This window comes from Ctenopharyngodon idella, chromosome 13, assembly GCF_019924925.1.
Source record: "Ctenopharyngodon idella isolate HZGC_01 chromosome 13, HZGC01, whole genome shotgun sequence".
In the NCBI taxonomy this organism is placed as follows: Eukaryota; Metazoa; Chordata; class Actinopteri; order Cypriniformes; family Xenocyprididae; genus Ctenopharyngodon; species Ctenopharyngodon idella.
In genome coordinates, this window is record NC_067232.1 from 25,036,689 (window position 1) to 25,051,180 (window position 14,492).

Below are 14,492 nucleotides of genomic sequence, written 5' to 3' on the forward strand. Positions count from 1 at the left end.
GGCGTGGCTGGCCGCTGTAGCCACGCCCACAAAGGAGAGCGGTCTTCAGATTCCTCAATGAAAATAAATTCGTCAATGGGGATCAGAGGAAAAGAGTGAAGAAGAGCAAAACTCGAACTTCTCGTAGCAGACCAGCGATTTACGTTTGTATACAAAATAAATACCGCTGCTTTTACATAAATAATTAGCCTATTTGTAATCCAGTGTATTTATAATTAATTTCCAGCCTGCTTTTCGGTTTAATGATTCATTCTAAACACTGTCAGAGTTTCGGTAGTGTTCACACAGTATTAAAAAAAAATAATTTAAAATGAAATGACGTTTTAAACAAGGACGAAACGTCATTGTCCTGAGCCAATCAACGTTAAGCGGTGACGTCAGCGGGCGCGTCGACGTCTTCTTTATGCGACACGAAGTGGGAACTTTTTTTTTTTTTAACGACGACCTACTATCAAACATGCAAGAAAGGTTCAACGTTGTAGATTTGTGCGCGGCCGTCTTTGTGTAAGTAAAAACAGTTTGGAAGTCGGTGAAGCTTATTTTTAAGCGACTCAACATGATAGACACAGAGATTCCCTCAGGAGGGCATGCCGCCTGTGCAAACCTCAGCGAGAAGAAAGAGAACGAGAAAAAGAAGAGATCTCGTGTGAAACAACTGCTGGCTGATGTGAAGAAGCAGGTTGATTTCTGGTTTAGTGATGTGAACCTTCACAAGGACAAATTCCTGAAAAATATGATTGAACAGTCACGAGATGGATATATTGACATTTCTGTCTTGACGTCATTCAATCGGATGAAAAAATTGACTACGGATGTCAAATTGATAGCCAGAGCTCTTGCAAATTCAACAATAGTAGAGGTAAATCTTGAGGGAACACATGTACGACGAAAGGACCCACTTGGTGGAACCCCAAAAGATGTGGACAGCCGCACCGTTTATGTGGAGCTGTTGCCAAAGACGGTCACTCACGTTTGGCTCGAGCGAGTGTTTAGCAAGTGTGGAAATGTGGTTTATGTTAGTATCCCCAGGTACAAGTCCACAGGAGACCCCAAAGGGTTTGCATTTGTGGAGTTTGAGACAGAAGAACAAGCGCAGAAAGCTATTGAGATGCTGAACAATCCTCCAGAAGATGCTCCAAGGAAGCCAGGAATCTTCCCTAAGACCTTTAACAAAAAGCCTATCCCCTTTGATGCTGTCCAGGACACAAAAGATGATGAAGAGGATGGCAAGAAAAAAAGATCTCGAGGTGAGCTTAAAAACGGTGCTGCTGAAGAAATGGAAGTAAATAAGATGGACAGAGAAGGAGCGTTAGAGACAAATGAGCTGAAGAAACAGTCGCCAGATGAATCTAAAATGGAAAACCCTGTAACGCTGACAAGCACCGCAAGCAAGAAAGCTGAGAAGAAAAGACGAAGATCCTGCAGTTTTGAGGCATCAGCTGGAGAAGGACAAGATGAGATTCCGTCCAAAATGAGAAAAGTAGAAGAGGAGGGTGAGATGAAAGTTTTGTCATCTGAGAGCAAGATTGAAGAACAGTTAGACTCCGAGAAGAAAGATGATTCTGTTTTGAAGGCCAAGAGGAAGAGAAAGAAGAAGCTCAAGGAGAGATTGAAAATAGGCGAAGAGGTCATCCCGCTTAGAGTCCTCTCAAAAAAAGAGTGGTTGGACCTGAAGCAGGAGTACCTGACGCTGCAGAAGCGCTGCATGGCCCTTCTGAAGCAGTCAGTCTCTCAGATCAACCAGAAGACTAAAGAGAATAACAACGATGCTTCTAGTAAGGACACGGTTAAGAAAGAGCCCTCTTCTGGCCCCAAGTTTGAGAGTGGAGTCATTGTCAAGATTAGCTCTAACCAGCCCCTGCCGAGCAAGAGGAGCATCAAGGATTTGCTGTCTGAGGTGTCTGCTGTGGCTTATGTTGACATTCTCGATGGAGATGTGGAGGGTCACGTTCGCTTCAAGAGCCCTGAAGATGCTCAGGCTGTCATCACAGCCCGATCAGAATTCCAGAAAAAATACAACTGGAACCTTGAACTGCTCTCAGGTGACCATGAGCAGAGGTACTGGCAGAAGATTTTGGTGGACCGACAAGCAAAGCTGAACAGTCCTAGAGAAAAAAAGTGTGGAAGAGAGAAGCTCATTTCTAAAGCTGAGAAAATCATCACCACTCGGACCAAGGAGGCAAGCAAGCACATCTTCTTTGATGACTAACAGTCTGAGCAATAATTGTTTCAGCAAAATGCCAGTTCAAATGACCTAGCCAATGAAAATGTTTCTTTTATGCTGTTATGACCTGTTATGTTATTATTGGAATGTTCAGTAATGAATGAGTTTCATATTGGAATTAAGATGTCTGGCATATCCACCATTATTATTTTTATGTTGACAGACATACATTTCTGATGTTTTGTTTTTTTGCTTGGGACATTTAAGTTGTTTACAGATCTGGTTTGGAGTCTAGTATGCAGTGTGTGAAGAATGTATGTTTGTAAAATGTAGTGTGTCATCTTTTCTGAATGATATTTTGATGGCCAGAGAAGGCTCCAAAATCAGTTGCGTATTAAGTTTGCATATTGGCTTTTTGAAAATAAAATTTATTTTTTAAATTTAAACTTTATTTTACTTTTTGTCTTGTGATTTTGTTGTTAATAGGGTTGTGTATTTTTATGTAATTGTTGATAAACCTTATAAAAAAAAAAGCTGCAGCAGACATGCATTTTAACTTAAAAAGTAGGCCTAACCTATTCCTATTTATTTTTTTTATTTTTTTTTATTTTTTTTTTACATTTAAAAGCTACAGTATTGTTTGAAAGCATATACCAATTTATTTTTAAATTATTTGTTTCTTTTCCATCCCATAATACAACAATATATAATTTCCCCCAGCTGTTCAACTGCATGTAGGCTTCCTTCCTTCATCTTAATAGTCTTTTCATTTTCCATCATTAGGACTCAAATAACACACTACTATATATATTGTATATTGTGTATATATATAGTATATTGTGTATATATATATAGTAGTCAACATTTGAAGTGGATCAAAACCTTCTTCTTAGGACAATTTAGTTCTTAGAACAGCTTGGATTAACGTTTTTGATCCACTTCAAATGTTGACTACTAATGTTTTGTATATCATGGAAACGCAGCGGTTTCCCTCACAGTTTCTTCATATTGTCAAAGAGAAACAAATAAATGATTTTTAAATGTCTTTTAAAATAATTGATTAATTTAGTATTTTGTTTTGTTTAACTACGTTTTAAAACATGGAACAGTTTTAAATGTTAATTTTGTATGTTTGTATTATTACACTGATAAATTATTAATTCACTTTGTCTTTAATGTGTCACATACACTGTGGGGCGCGCGCTCTCGGACTCGTCTGTTCGTGTGTCGACAGCGCCGCCTCTTGGCAGTCAAGTGAAAGTTGAGTTCTGTTTATCGTTAGTTGCCTCCAGGAACATCAAAAGAGACCAGATAGACAAAAACAGTTCGAATATATCACTTTATAACATATAGAGTAGACACAGGCTAACAGATAACAAACACTTGAACAATGTGGGTGCAAAAATGGGTAGAAATAGCCTATGTGGATTGAGTGTGTCAACATGACAAATTAGAGGCCCTTAGCGATAAAACACAGCTTATGAATGTATGTATTACATTATGGAAAGCAGATGATGAAACTGATGATTTTAGCAGTAGGAGGGTTATTAAATCAATAGATAGGCAAATGAGAAACTGCTGCCGAAAGTGCTGCGGGTATGTGTCACAGTCATGTTCAGATTGCCTTCGTTTTCATGGACTTTCAGTTTGTTTTCCTTAATCACATTACTTTGTTCTAGGCTACTTTCCCGCCACTATCCGTCACCATGGACACTGCAGCCTTGGTGAGCAGACGAAACTTCTTTTAAAAACATTAAAAATCGTACCTATCCCAAACTGTAAGTATATATATATATATATATATATATATGTAGATCAGTTACTGATTACAAATTACATGACAAAATTTGTAATCAATAATATAATCTCTTAGATTACTTTTTGGTAACGTAATCTCACTACTTTTGGATTACTTTTGTGCTAACCCATATTTGATGTCACGTTGTAGGATAATCTTGTACTATTTTGACAGATACAAAGAAAAAATATATTCCCAAAAATATATATTCTATTCACCAACAAGAGCCTCAACAGATCCTTTTTAAAGTGCAATGTATGGACAGTCAATACTGCAAAATACTAACACTAATGTACCTGTTAGTGTTTGCTGATAGTAACACTGAATAAAACAAAATCACTTATGATTTTAAAACATATTTACTTAAAATTAAGTAAATTTAGAAAACAGCAACATTACAAAAACAAATATTGAAAAACATGAAATTCACAGCAATATCACTGCTACATCAAATATTTCATCTATATTTTATATATTATTATTATTATTTCATATATATTTCATATATATTTCATATATTCATCTATATTTCCCCCTCACCGCCGGAAAAACTTGAAGAATCACGAACGTATATAAGAGGCAGGTTTATTATGAAAAAATATAAAAATGAAAAATTAGGAGAATCAGCGAATTGTGAACAACTTACTACCATTGTGTAAATAATATGTAATCATGTAATCCATAAAAAAGTAACTGTAGTCTGATTACGAGTATTTTAAAAAGTAGTTTACTCTAATTACAAGTACTTGATTTTTGGAATCTGATTACGTAATACAGATTACATGTAATCCGTTACTACCCATCTCTGTGTATATATATATATATATATATATACTACCGTTCAAAAGTTTGGATAGGTAAGATTTTTAATGTCTCTTCTGCTCACCAAGGCTGCATTTATTTAATTAAAAATACAATAAAAACAGTAATATTGTGAAATATTATTATAATTTAAAATAACTGTTTTCTATTTGAAAATATTTTACAAAGTAATTCATTCCTGTGATGCAAAACTGAATTTTCAGCATCATTACTCCAGTCTTCAGAGTCACATGATCCTTCAGAAATCATTCTAATATGCTGATTTGCTGCTCAAGAAACATTTCTGATTATGTTGAAAACAGTTGTGTACTTTTTTTTTCAGGATTCCTTGATGAATAGAAAGTTCTAAAGAACAGTATTTATCTGAAATACAAAGCTTTTGTAACATTATACTGTTCAAAAGTTTGGGGTCAGTAAGAATTTTTATTTTTATTTTTTTTTAAAAAAGAAATGAAAGAAATTTATACTTTTATTCAGCAAGGATGCATTAAATCGATCAAAAGTGACAGTAAAGACATTTTTAATGTTACAAAAGATTATATTTCAAATAAACGCTGTTCTTTTGAACTTTCTATTCATCAAAGAATCCTGAAAAAAAAATACAGATGAAACTTCTTTTAAAAACATTAAAAATCTTGCTGATCCCAAACTTTTGAACGATAGTAGTTTGTTTGTGATATGAAACCGATTTAAAGGGTTAGTTGACCCCAAAATGAAAATTCTGTCGTTAGACCTTCATTCATCTTCAGAACACAAGTTATTTTTAATGAAATCTGAGAGCTTTCTGTCCCTCCATTGACAGACTACACAAATACCACTTTCAAGGCCCAGAAAGGTAAAGACATCATTAAAGTGATCCATGTGACTCTAGGGGTTTAACCTCTTTTTTTATTAAGCATTGTGAGTATATTCCACCCCTTAACCATAATTTACCACTTTATTTACAAAATATTAATCTCCAAAACGTGTTCACAAGAGCATCACGGCGCATGTGTGGTGTTGTTATTACGTGAATGTGCATTTGAGATTAATATTTCATTAAAATATCTTCATTTGTGTTCTGAAGATGAATGAAAGTCTTACAGGATTGGAACTGATGATTTTATGACCTGCTGTCTGATACCTGCTCAACTGTGACCCAGACTCTCCACTAGATGGAGCTACAATCAAGTGTGTGCGTGCGTGTGTGTCTGTCTGTCAACAACTAAACATTTTTATTGAGTTAATAAGAATATTAAGTAGTGTCAACAGAGAACGATAGAAAAAACACCAAACTCCATCGTACAAATGCAAAGATAAATCGGATTTATTAAAGAGCTGCTCTGTGTGTAAATGTGCAGCAGTGCATTATCAGTAATGTTAAATCCTGGTCATATCAGCTGTCATACAGAAAGAATTGTTTGTGATACAGACTGATCAGAAACCCTTCGGACTGTGAGGCTTGTTCAGTGACGTCATTATTCTGCTTTACAGTCAGACTGACAGAATCCGGTCACAGCAAACCTGTGCAGAACAGAATACATGATGCCTCGTTTAACCTAATTATCAGAGGAATAAAACTAAACTAAATTATTATGCAGTATTCTACAAATATATTTGACTTTTTGGTTTCTCACTTGTTTTACAGTCTTAATATACTTGTAGGCCTAATGCATAAACTCAGCTTTGTGGCTGATGGGTTTATGATTGTCCCATTTCTATTTGTGAATATGCTACATTCAATCTATAATGAGTAAGTTAACTTAACAGTAAGTTAACAGTAGTTTAATATTCTTGTTCTTATACAATAAGAAATATCTTTGCAGTGTGTATATTTCATCTGCTTGTCATTCCACACTGCTCTAATAATAATCATAATCATATACTCTAAAAAATGCTGGGTTGAAAATGGACAAAACCAGCGAATGTGTTGTTTTAACCCAGTGGTTGGGTTAAATGTTTGCCCAACCTGCTGGGTAGTTTTATTTAACTCAACTATTGTTTAAAAATTACTGTATTTCTTGCTTAAAATGAATGCAAAGTATGTTGGAAATGAACATTTATTAATAAGTTTAATGAATAATAATTAAACAATAAACATTTATTAAATTGCTTATTATTAAATGTTTACCTTTTGATTATTATTGTTGCCTCTAGTAATTATATTTCCAACCTATTTTGGATTCATTTTAAGCCAGCCATTTAGTAATTTTTAAAACAATAGTTGGGTTATTTTTGGGCAAACATTTAACCCAACCGCTGGTTTGTCTATTTTCAACCCAGCTTGGGTTGTTTTTAACACAGCATTTTTTTTTAGAGTGTATAACTGAACTATTAATATAATAATAATATTACAAATAATATTTAGAGGGATAGTTCACCCAAAAATGAAAATTTGATGTTTATCTGCTTACCCCCAGGGCATCCAAGATGTAGGTGACTTTGTTTCTTCAGTAGAACACAAATGATGATTTTTAACTCCAACCGTTGCGGTCTGTCAGTCGTATAATGCATGTCAATGGTAATAAAATCTATGAGAGTAAAAAAAACATGCACAGACAAATCCAAATTAAACCCTGCGGCTCGTGACGACACATTGATGTCCTAAGACACGAAACGATCGGTTTGTGCGAGAAACTGAACAGTATTTATATAATTTTTTACCTCTAATACACCACTATGTCCAACTGCCTTGAGCGCACGCGCTGCATCCAGTGCATGAGGTGTGTACGCGCTCTGGCGTAGTTTAAACATGCCTGTAGTACAACAGTTGTTACACAAATGGAAGTAAACCACTAAAAAACATGGTTTTATTACATCAAAACTTCATTTTATTTTGTTACTTTTCATAAGGGCAGCTTTACAAATAAAAAGGACACATACAAAGATCTTGTTCACATACCTCAGTTGGATGTGGAAAAACCATAGGCACAGCTGATGGTTTAAAGGAACACTCCACTTTTTTTGAAAATAGGCTCATTTTCCAACTCCCCTAGAGTTAAACAGTTGAGTTTTACCGTTATCGAATCCATTCAGATGATCTCCGGGTCTGGCGGTACCACTTTTAGCATAGCTTAGCATAGTTCATTGAATCTGATTAGACCGTTAGCATCTCGCTCAAAAATGACCAAAGAGTTTCGATATTTTTCCTATTTAAAACTTGACTCTTCTGTAGTTACATTGTGTACTAAGACCGACGGAAAATGAAAAGTTGTGATTTTCTAGGCCGATATGGCTAGGAACTATACTCTCATTCCGGCGTAATAATCAAGGAACTTTGCTGCCGTACCATGGGTGCAGCAGGCACAATGATATTACGCAGCGCCTGTGACCCCCTGCTTGCACAGGGAGCGTGCCTCGCAACCATGGAGACATTTGTGAGAGACGCTGCGCAATATCATTGTAGTACACTATGTATTTGGTCATTTTTGAGCGAGATGCTAATGGTCTAATCAGATTCAATGAACTATGCTAAGCTATGCTAAAAGTGGTACCGCCAGACCCGGAGATCGGCTGAATGGATTCGAAAACGGTAAAACTCAACTGTTTAACTCTAGGGGAGTTGGAAAATGAGCCTATTTTCAAAAAAAGTTGGGAATACGTGGAAAGTCACCACTCCCGAATGAGTTTGCGCGAGAGAACGTAATCTTTTAGTTTTAAGTTGGTTTGAACAATCCGGATAAGCGCCGTTTTGATTAGCCGCCGTACCTACAATGTTTGTGCTCTGTGTAAACAATGAGTGACGTATACACACGAGATATCACTTCCGGCACTTGCTTAAACTACACCAGAGCGTGTACACACCTCACGCACCGGATGCCGTGCGACATAGTGAGTTGGACATAGTGGTGTATTAGAGGTAAAAAATTTATAAATACTGTTCGGTTTCTCGCACAAACCGATTGTTTCGTGTCTTAGGACATCAATGTGTCGTCACGAGCCGCAGGGTTTAATTTGGATTTGTCTGTGCATGTTTTTTTTACTCTCATAGATTGTGTTACCACTGACATGCATTATACGACTGACAGACTGCAACGTTTGGAGTTAAAAATCATCATTTGTGTTCTACTGAAGAAACAAAGTCACCTACATCTTGGATGCCCTGGGGGTAAGCAGATAAACATCAAATTATAATATATTATTATTATTATTATTTCTGTGTATTGAGGTCAGATGATGATGCAGCGCCGCCTGTAGGTCAGACTGCGCGCGCCTGTAGAAGCTCCGCCTCAGAGATTCATCTGCTCCGGTGAATCAAATTCCCGTTCAGAGAGTTGCAGCGCCGCATCAGCTCTATTCGATCCGCGGTCAGAGCAGTGGATGCGCGAGCGGAGCGGCTGAAGTGATGATGGCGGCAGCGCTGGAGAGAGGAGGGCTTCGGGCCGCCTTCCTGAACCCGTCCAGCGGTGGTGGTGGAGCGGCTCCCACTGCAGCGGCGGCGGCGGGCGGAGGAGCGGCGGCTTCAGCGTCCGGCACGGTGCTGTGCGGCTCGGGCTCCAGCTCCATGCCCGTCCCCATGAACCTCTTCGCCACCTGGGAGATCGACCGCTCCTCTCCGAGCTGCGTGCCCCGGTACGAGCTGCGTGTGTGTGTGTGAGAACTGTTTGTTTGTTTGTTTGTTTGTTTATTGATGTCCTGCATCATTGCTGGTCGCTGTTACTGATGTGACTGAAGTTTGACAGTATGACATCATGTTTACCACAGAACACTATAATAGTATTGGTAATATTAATATTAATAATAATTTGTCAGAGCCACGGTACATTGATTTTACAGTGATTTTAACACATATGGTACTGGAGATCATATTCGTGCATCATATTTAAATGGTACAGTGTACTTTAAAGTGATAGTACAGCCAAAAATCATCATTTTGTCATCATTTACTCGCCTTCATATCTAAGACATTTCTGCCACATAAGAAAAATAATCATACTTTGGTAAATCTTAATTATGACATAAAAAATTATAGCATAAGAAGTCATAATTGTGACATACTAAGTCATACTAAATTATGAGATAAGGTCAAAATTATGTCATAAAAAGTCCTAATTATGAGATTAAGAAGTTGAAAGTATGAGATGGAAGTTGAAATCATGACTTTTAATATCATAATTTTGACTTTTTATGCCATAAGTATGACTTTTTAAATCATAATTTCTACTTATATGTCATAATTTCGACTTGTGTCATAATTAAGATTTACCAAAGCATGATTTTTTTTTTTAGATGGTGGCAGAGCTCATCGTTCAAAGCTGTGACTCTTTCTTATGTGGAACACAATAGAAGATGTTTTAAAAAAATGTGTTTTTTTCCTGTAGAATGAAACTCAGTGAGGTCAAAAATGTGTTTTGTTCAAAATATCCTGTTTTGTGTCCTACAGAAGTAAATGTATTTTTGGCTGAACTATCCCTAGAGAAGATCACAGTTTATGGTGCTTTTGTTAGCGTTGTGTGGTTTGTTTGTGCACATCAGTTTGTGTTTGTGTGCAAGTCTTGTTATCTATGAAGAGCTTCTCACGCCTTTGATGAATTCTAGACCAATCACCGTCAAACACTTCACACACTCCTGCAGCTCGAGACTTTATCAGTTTAATGAGAAAAGACTTGAATCTTTCACATGAGGTGTTTTGGATAAAAGCGTCTGCTAATGTGTTTGAGCTCTTTCTGGATCAGCATCACTGGATTATTTCAGTTCTGATGTTTTCAGTTTCCTCTTGTATCCGACATTCACTTTGGGGAATTCCAGAATGCTTTCACACCCCCATCAAAATGTGTTTTCTGGGAAGTCAGTGATGTTCCTTCACCCTGATGTGGAGTTTCTTCCAGTTGACGAAGTGCAGGCTGTGTGTGAGACGCTTCCTGCTCTACCCATCATTCTTGTGTGTTTGTGTTTCTTTCTGAAAGTTTAATCGGCCGCCGTCTTCAGAGAAACACGTGCTCCGTCCGCTCTGGAAGCTTCTCTGCTTTTAGTTTCTCGAGCTGCTGCTGCTGAGGTCAGAAAACACTGAGAATGATGGATTATAAAGCCTGTGAGAGCAAGAGCAGAAACTGACGGACGGATGCAGTGTTAGAGCTCCAGATGTGTGCAGTCGAGCCGCTCCATTCATCAGCTCTGACCCAGATGTGTTCCAGCACTCTGACTGTAGATTAATCCCTGTGTGTGTGTGAGTGAGAGAGTGTGTGTGTGTGTGTAGTGAGGTGTGTGTGTTGTGTGTGTATGTGTGTGAGTGAGTGAGTGAGTGAGTGTGAGTGAGTGAGTGAGTGAGTGTGGTTTGTGTGATAGTGTGTGTGTGTGTGTGTGTGTGTGTGAGTGAGTGTGCATGAGTGAGTGAGTGAGTGTGTGTGCGTGTTTTTGACATATCAGGACACAAATTTGTATAATGACATGGGTATGACATAGGTATTACAAGGAGAGGGTGACTTATGAGGACATTACCCCATGTCCCCATTTTTTAAAAGGCTTATAAATCATACAGAATGAGTTTTTGTGAGAAAGTAAAAATGTGCACAGTTTCCTGTGATGGGTAGGTTTAGGGGTATGGGTAGTGTAGGGCCTTTACGCCTATGGAATGTCCCCATTACGCCTATGGAATGTCCCCAAAATTCACATAAACAAACCTGTGTGTGTGTGTGTGTGTGTGTGTGTGTGTGTGTGTGTGTGTGTGTGAGTGAGTGTGCATGAGTGAGTGAGTGAGTGAGTGTGTTGTGTGTGTGTGAGTGTGAGAGTGTATGAGTATGTGTGTGAAAGCCTGTGTGTGTGTGTGAGAGAGAGAGAGAGAGAGAGAGAGAGTGTGTGTGTGTGTGTGTAGTAAGGTGTGATGTTCAGAAAGCTAGTTCAGCATGTATCCAGTGGGAGAGCAGATAGTGTTTCACATGGTTGTCAAACACACACTTTGCAGACTCAGGTTTTTCAAATATTATACATATTTCAATCCAGAACTGCCTCAGATTTTTTTTAAAGTCATCATGTGAATGTTGTATTATAAAATCATTATGGAATATTGCAGTGTATGATTTATCAGTGCACATCGTTATTGTTTTAAATTCATGTGTCTCATAATCTTGAATCAGAATAACTTCCCCTCCCTCTTGCCGCAACATCTCTTCTCTGATGATGAGGGCGGGGCAACCTGTCACTCACATGAGATCCACCAATAGCAAACCACAACCATCCAATCAATTCCCCACAGACAAAATCAAACCCTGCCCTACATTTGTTCTTGTTCTAGAAGCCATTTCACTTGGATATACGGCACAATAGGGAAGAAAAGACGAGTAATTCTAAATTAACTAAAAGCATCACTCAAAAATTGACCAATCATACGATCCTGATAATCTCAGAATGTGAACATCATCTGATTAATCGGCATGACTGGTAAATCATCTACCATGTTTTAGAGGAGCACTGAGAGTGATTAGTGGATTAGACATGATGATATTGGTATTGTTAAATGATAAACCTTTCCATTAGTTATGAACATCATTAATGTAATGTAAATTAAAACATGTTCATAATAGAAGAGTGTTTGAATAAATAGATCTGCACAAAAAGCGTTTCCAGTAACGGGTTATTATCCGGCTCACAGGCGATGTGATGTGGTCAATGAGATGATAGTGCAGCGTGTTTAATATTTCAGAACGAGTGTGAATGTAGGTCAGTGTGTGAGAGTCATCAGAAGATCATGAAGATTCAGATTGAGGCCGTTATTAAGCATTCAGCCTGTTTTTGTTAAATGATCTTCTGTTCCTGTTAATTATGACTGAAGTTATGTCATCTCCTCTCACAACGCTCTCATGAATCACGTGTCAGCTGTCTGCTGTGAGTGAGGATGATGAGGGTCGAGTTGAGATCTTGAGCTCCTGCAGCTGTCGCAGCACATGTGGACGGACGGATATCTCGGACTGTAAACCATCCGTCTCCTGTGTTTCCAGCAGGAAGCCCGTATGACACATGTATGTTGTAGATCATGATGTCTGCCAGATACACGTCACTCGCTCTCATGTCGATAATGTGGCTCATTCACACACTTTTACAAGCAAATTCTGCATTCGGTTTATAATATTCTCTCACTGCATTTGTTCAGATTGTGCTTGTGTTTATAAGACACTTAATGTTCAGTGATATTATGGATTCAACTTCGCTGACACTATCAAATAGGTTGTTTGCAATCACGTGGTTCTGGTGTCGCGCGAAATTCAGGTGGAGGGCAAGCACTGAAAATTAGAATGGAAGAGATGGAGAAAAGTCCATACTGTGCTGGTTTAGAAAGGTATAAACAGAAAATCACAACATATGTTGGACATGATCCTTATGTTATGAAGAGGAGCGACTTTTCTACTGAATTGAAAGACTTTCCTGCCATCGAGCCTCGATGATCGAGGCAGTAGATATAGAAAATGTGAAGCTGCTGTCACGCTGTGTTCGGCTGTAGTTTGTTTATATCGCGCTGCCTTTCTGTTAGTGACGTTAAGGGCAGTATTTTAATTTAATGTGACCCTCCGATTCTCCGTGGCCATATGGGAAAGTGAATATTTACAAAGACAACATTAAAACTAAAGACATTTACACGCTTTCAACAAATAAATGGATCGACTTCTGTCAGCTTGTTGAACACATTTATTTTATTTGGACATTTTCTACCATATGATGGCTGAAGCAGCAGCGTGTTTCAATGTTCTCACGGTAACCAGATAAACATTGTGAACGGAATTCTACAAAACTGAAGTGAAAATACCAAATTATCATTCAATAGGATAAAATAGCTTCTCTTCCCTGCAAACCATAGCATGAAGAAATGTGAATATTTAACCAAGTCAAAAACAAAAGGTAAGCAGGTATCCATATTCATTTCAGCATCAGCAGACGCAAAACGCTATAAAAGGCGACAACTTTTAAAGTTAACCATAAACGACGCAAAACAAACGAATTTTGAATTTTTGATAGGATTCCTATATAGAAAAATCACTCCCTGCCCTCCAGGCTCATTCGCGCTGCTGCAGTGACGTCATGTGCAAACAACCTATGAGAACTAAATTGATCTGAATAATGACACTATAGTTTACATCATTATTGTAATCGTTGGCGTTCTTTCTCGGTTTCTTCTTCCGCTCTGGAAGTCTATGGCAGCCCATAGTACCGTTTGTGGGAAAGTTATGAAAAAAACATAAAAGTGGTCTCGTTAGATTTGGGGCGTCATGCCGAGTCGAATGATGTCCAATTTTCCCATATCGGCCATTTTGAATTTTGTAGTAAAATGCTGTATTTTACGAAAGCATGAACGTATCATTACGAAACTCTGTAAGGATCATCGGCACGATGCCCTGAAGGAGTCTGAGAAGGTTTGGACCAGCGTCATCTAGTGGTGAAAAAAATTATTTACATACAACTTTGGATGTGGTTGACTTATTTTCTCGGGAGTCGTCTCCTTAGATTCCTGAATCCATGCCGAGTCCAACGATACCAAACATGCTAGGTTTCACCTTATGGCTAATGCAATGTTGTGATTTAGCGTTTAAACAACATTTGCTAATATCTTCGAAACCATTAGTCCGATCGAGACAAAACCACCGTAGGAAAATCATAAAACATAGGTTGTTGCCTATATTTTTTACGAACGCATCATTACGAAACTCGGTATGGGTCATCGGTACGATGCCCTAAAGGAGTCTGAGAAGTTTTGGACCAGTGCCATCTAGTGGTGAATTTTTTTTACATGCTTATAACTTT

General features: G+C 37.9%; 2 protein-coding genes across 4 annotated transcripts in view; both read left to right on the forward strand.

The window, feature by feature from the left end:
• Nucleotides 1-368: 368 nt before the first annotated feature.
• larp7 (La ribonucleoprotein 7, transcriptional regulator) lies at nucleotides 369-2,615 on the forward strand. The gene has a single exon (XM_051917077.1). The coding sequence runs from the start codon at nucleotides 557-559 to the stop codon at nucleotides 2,207-2,209; it is 1,653 nt and encodes a 550-aa protein (XP_051773037.1). The 5' UTR covers nucleotides 369-556; the 3' UTR covers nucleotides 2,210-2,615.
• Nucleotides 2,616-8,999: 6,384 nt separating this feature from the next.
• zmp:0000000755 (phosphofurin acidic cluster sorting protein 2) overlaps nucleotides 9,000-14,492 on the forward strand; it is a 40,533-nt gene continuing 35,040 nt past the window's right edge. For 2 of the 3 annotated variants that reach the window (XM_051917067.1, XM_051917066.1), the window contains exon 1: nucleotides 9,001-9,335. In XM_051917067.1, coding sequence (XP_051773027.1) covers nucleotides 9,109-9,335 — 227 coding nt within the window. In that variant the 5' untranslated portion in view covers nucleotides 9,001-9,108. Of the gene's footprint in view, nucleotides 9,336-14,492 lie in introns of all 3 variants that reach the window. The other variant, XM_051917065.1, reaches the window with a different exon arrangement.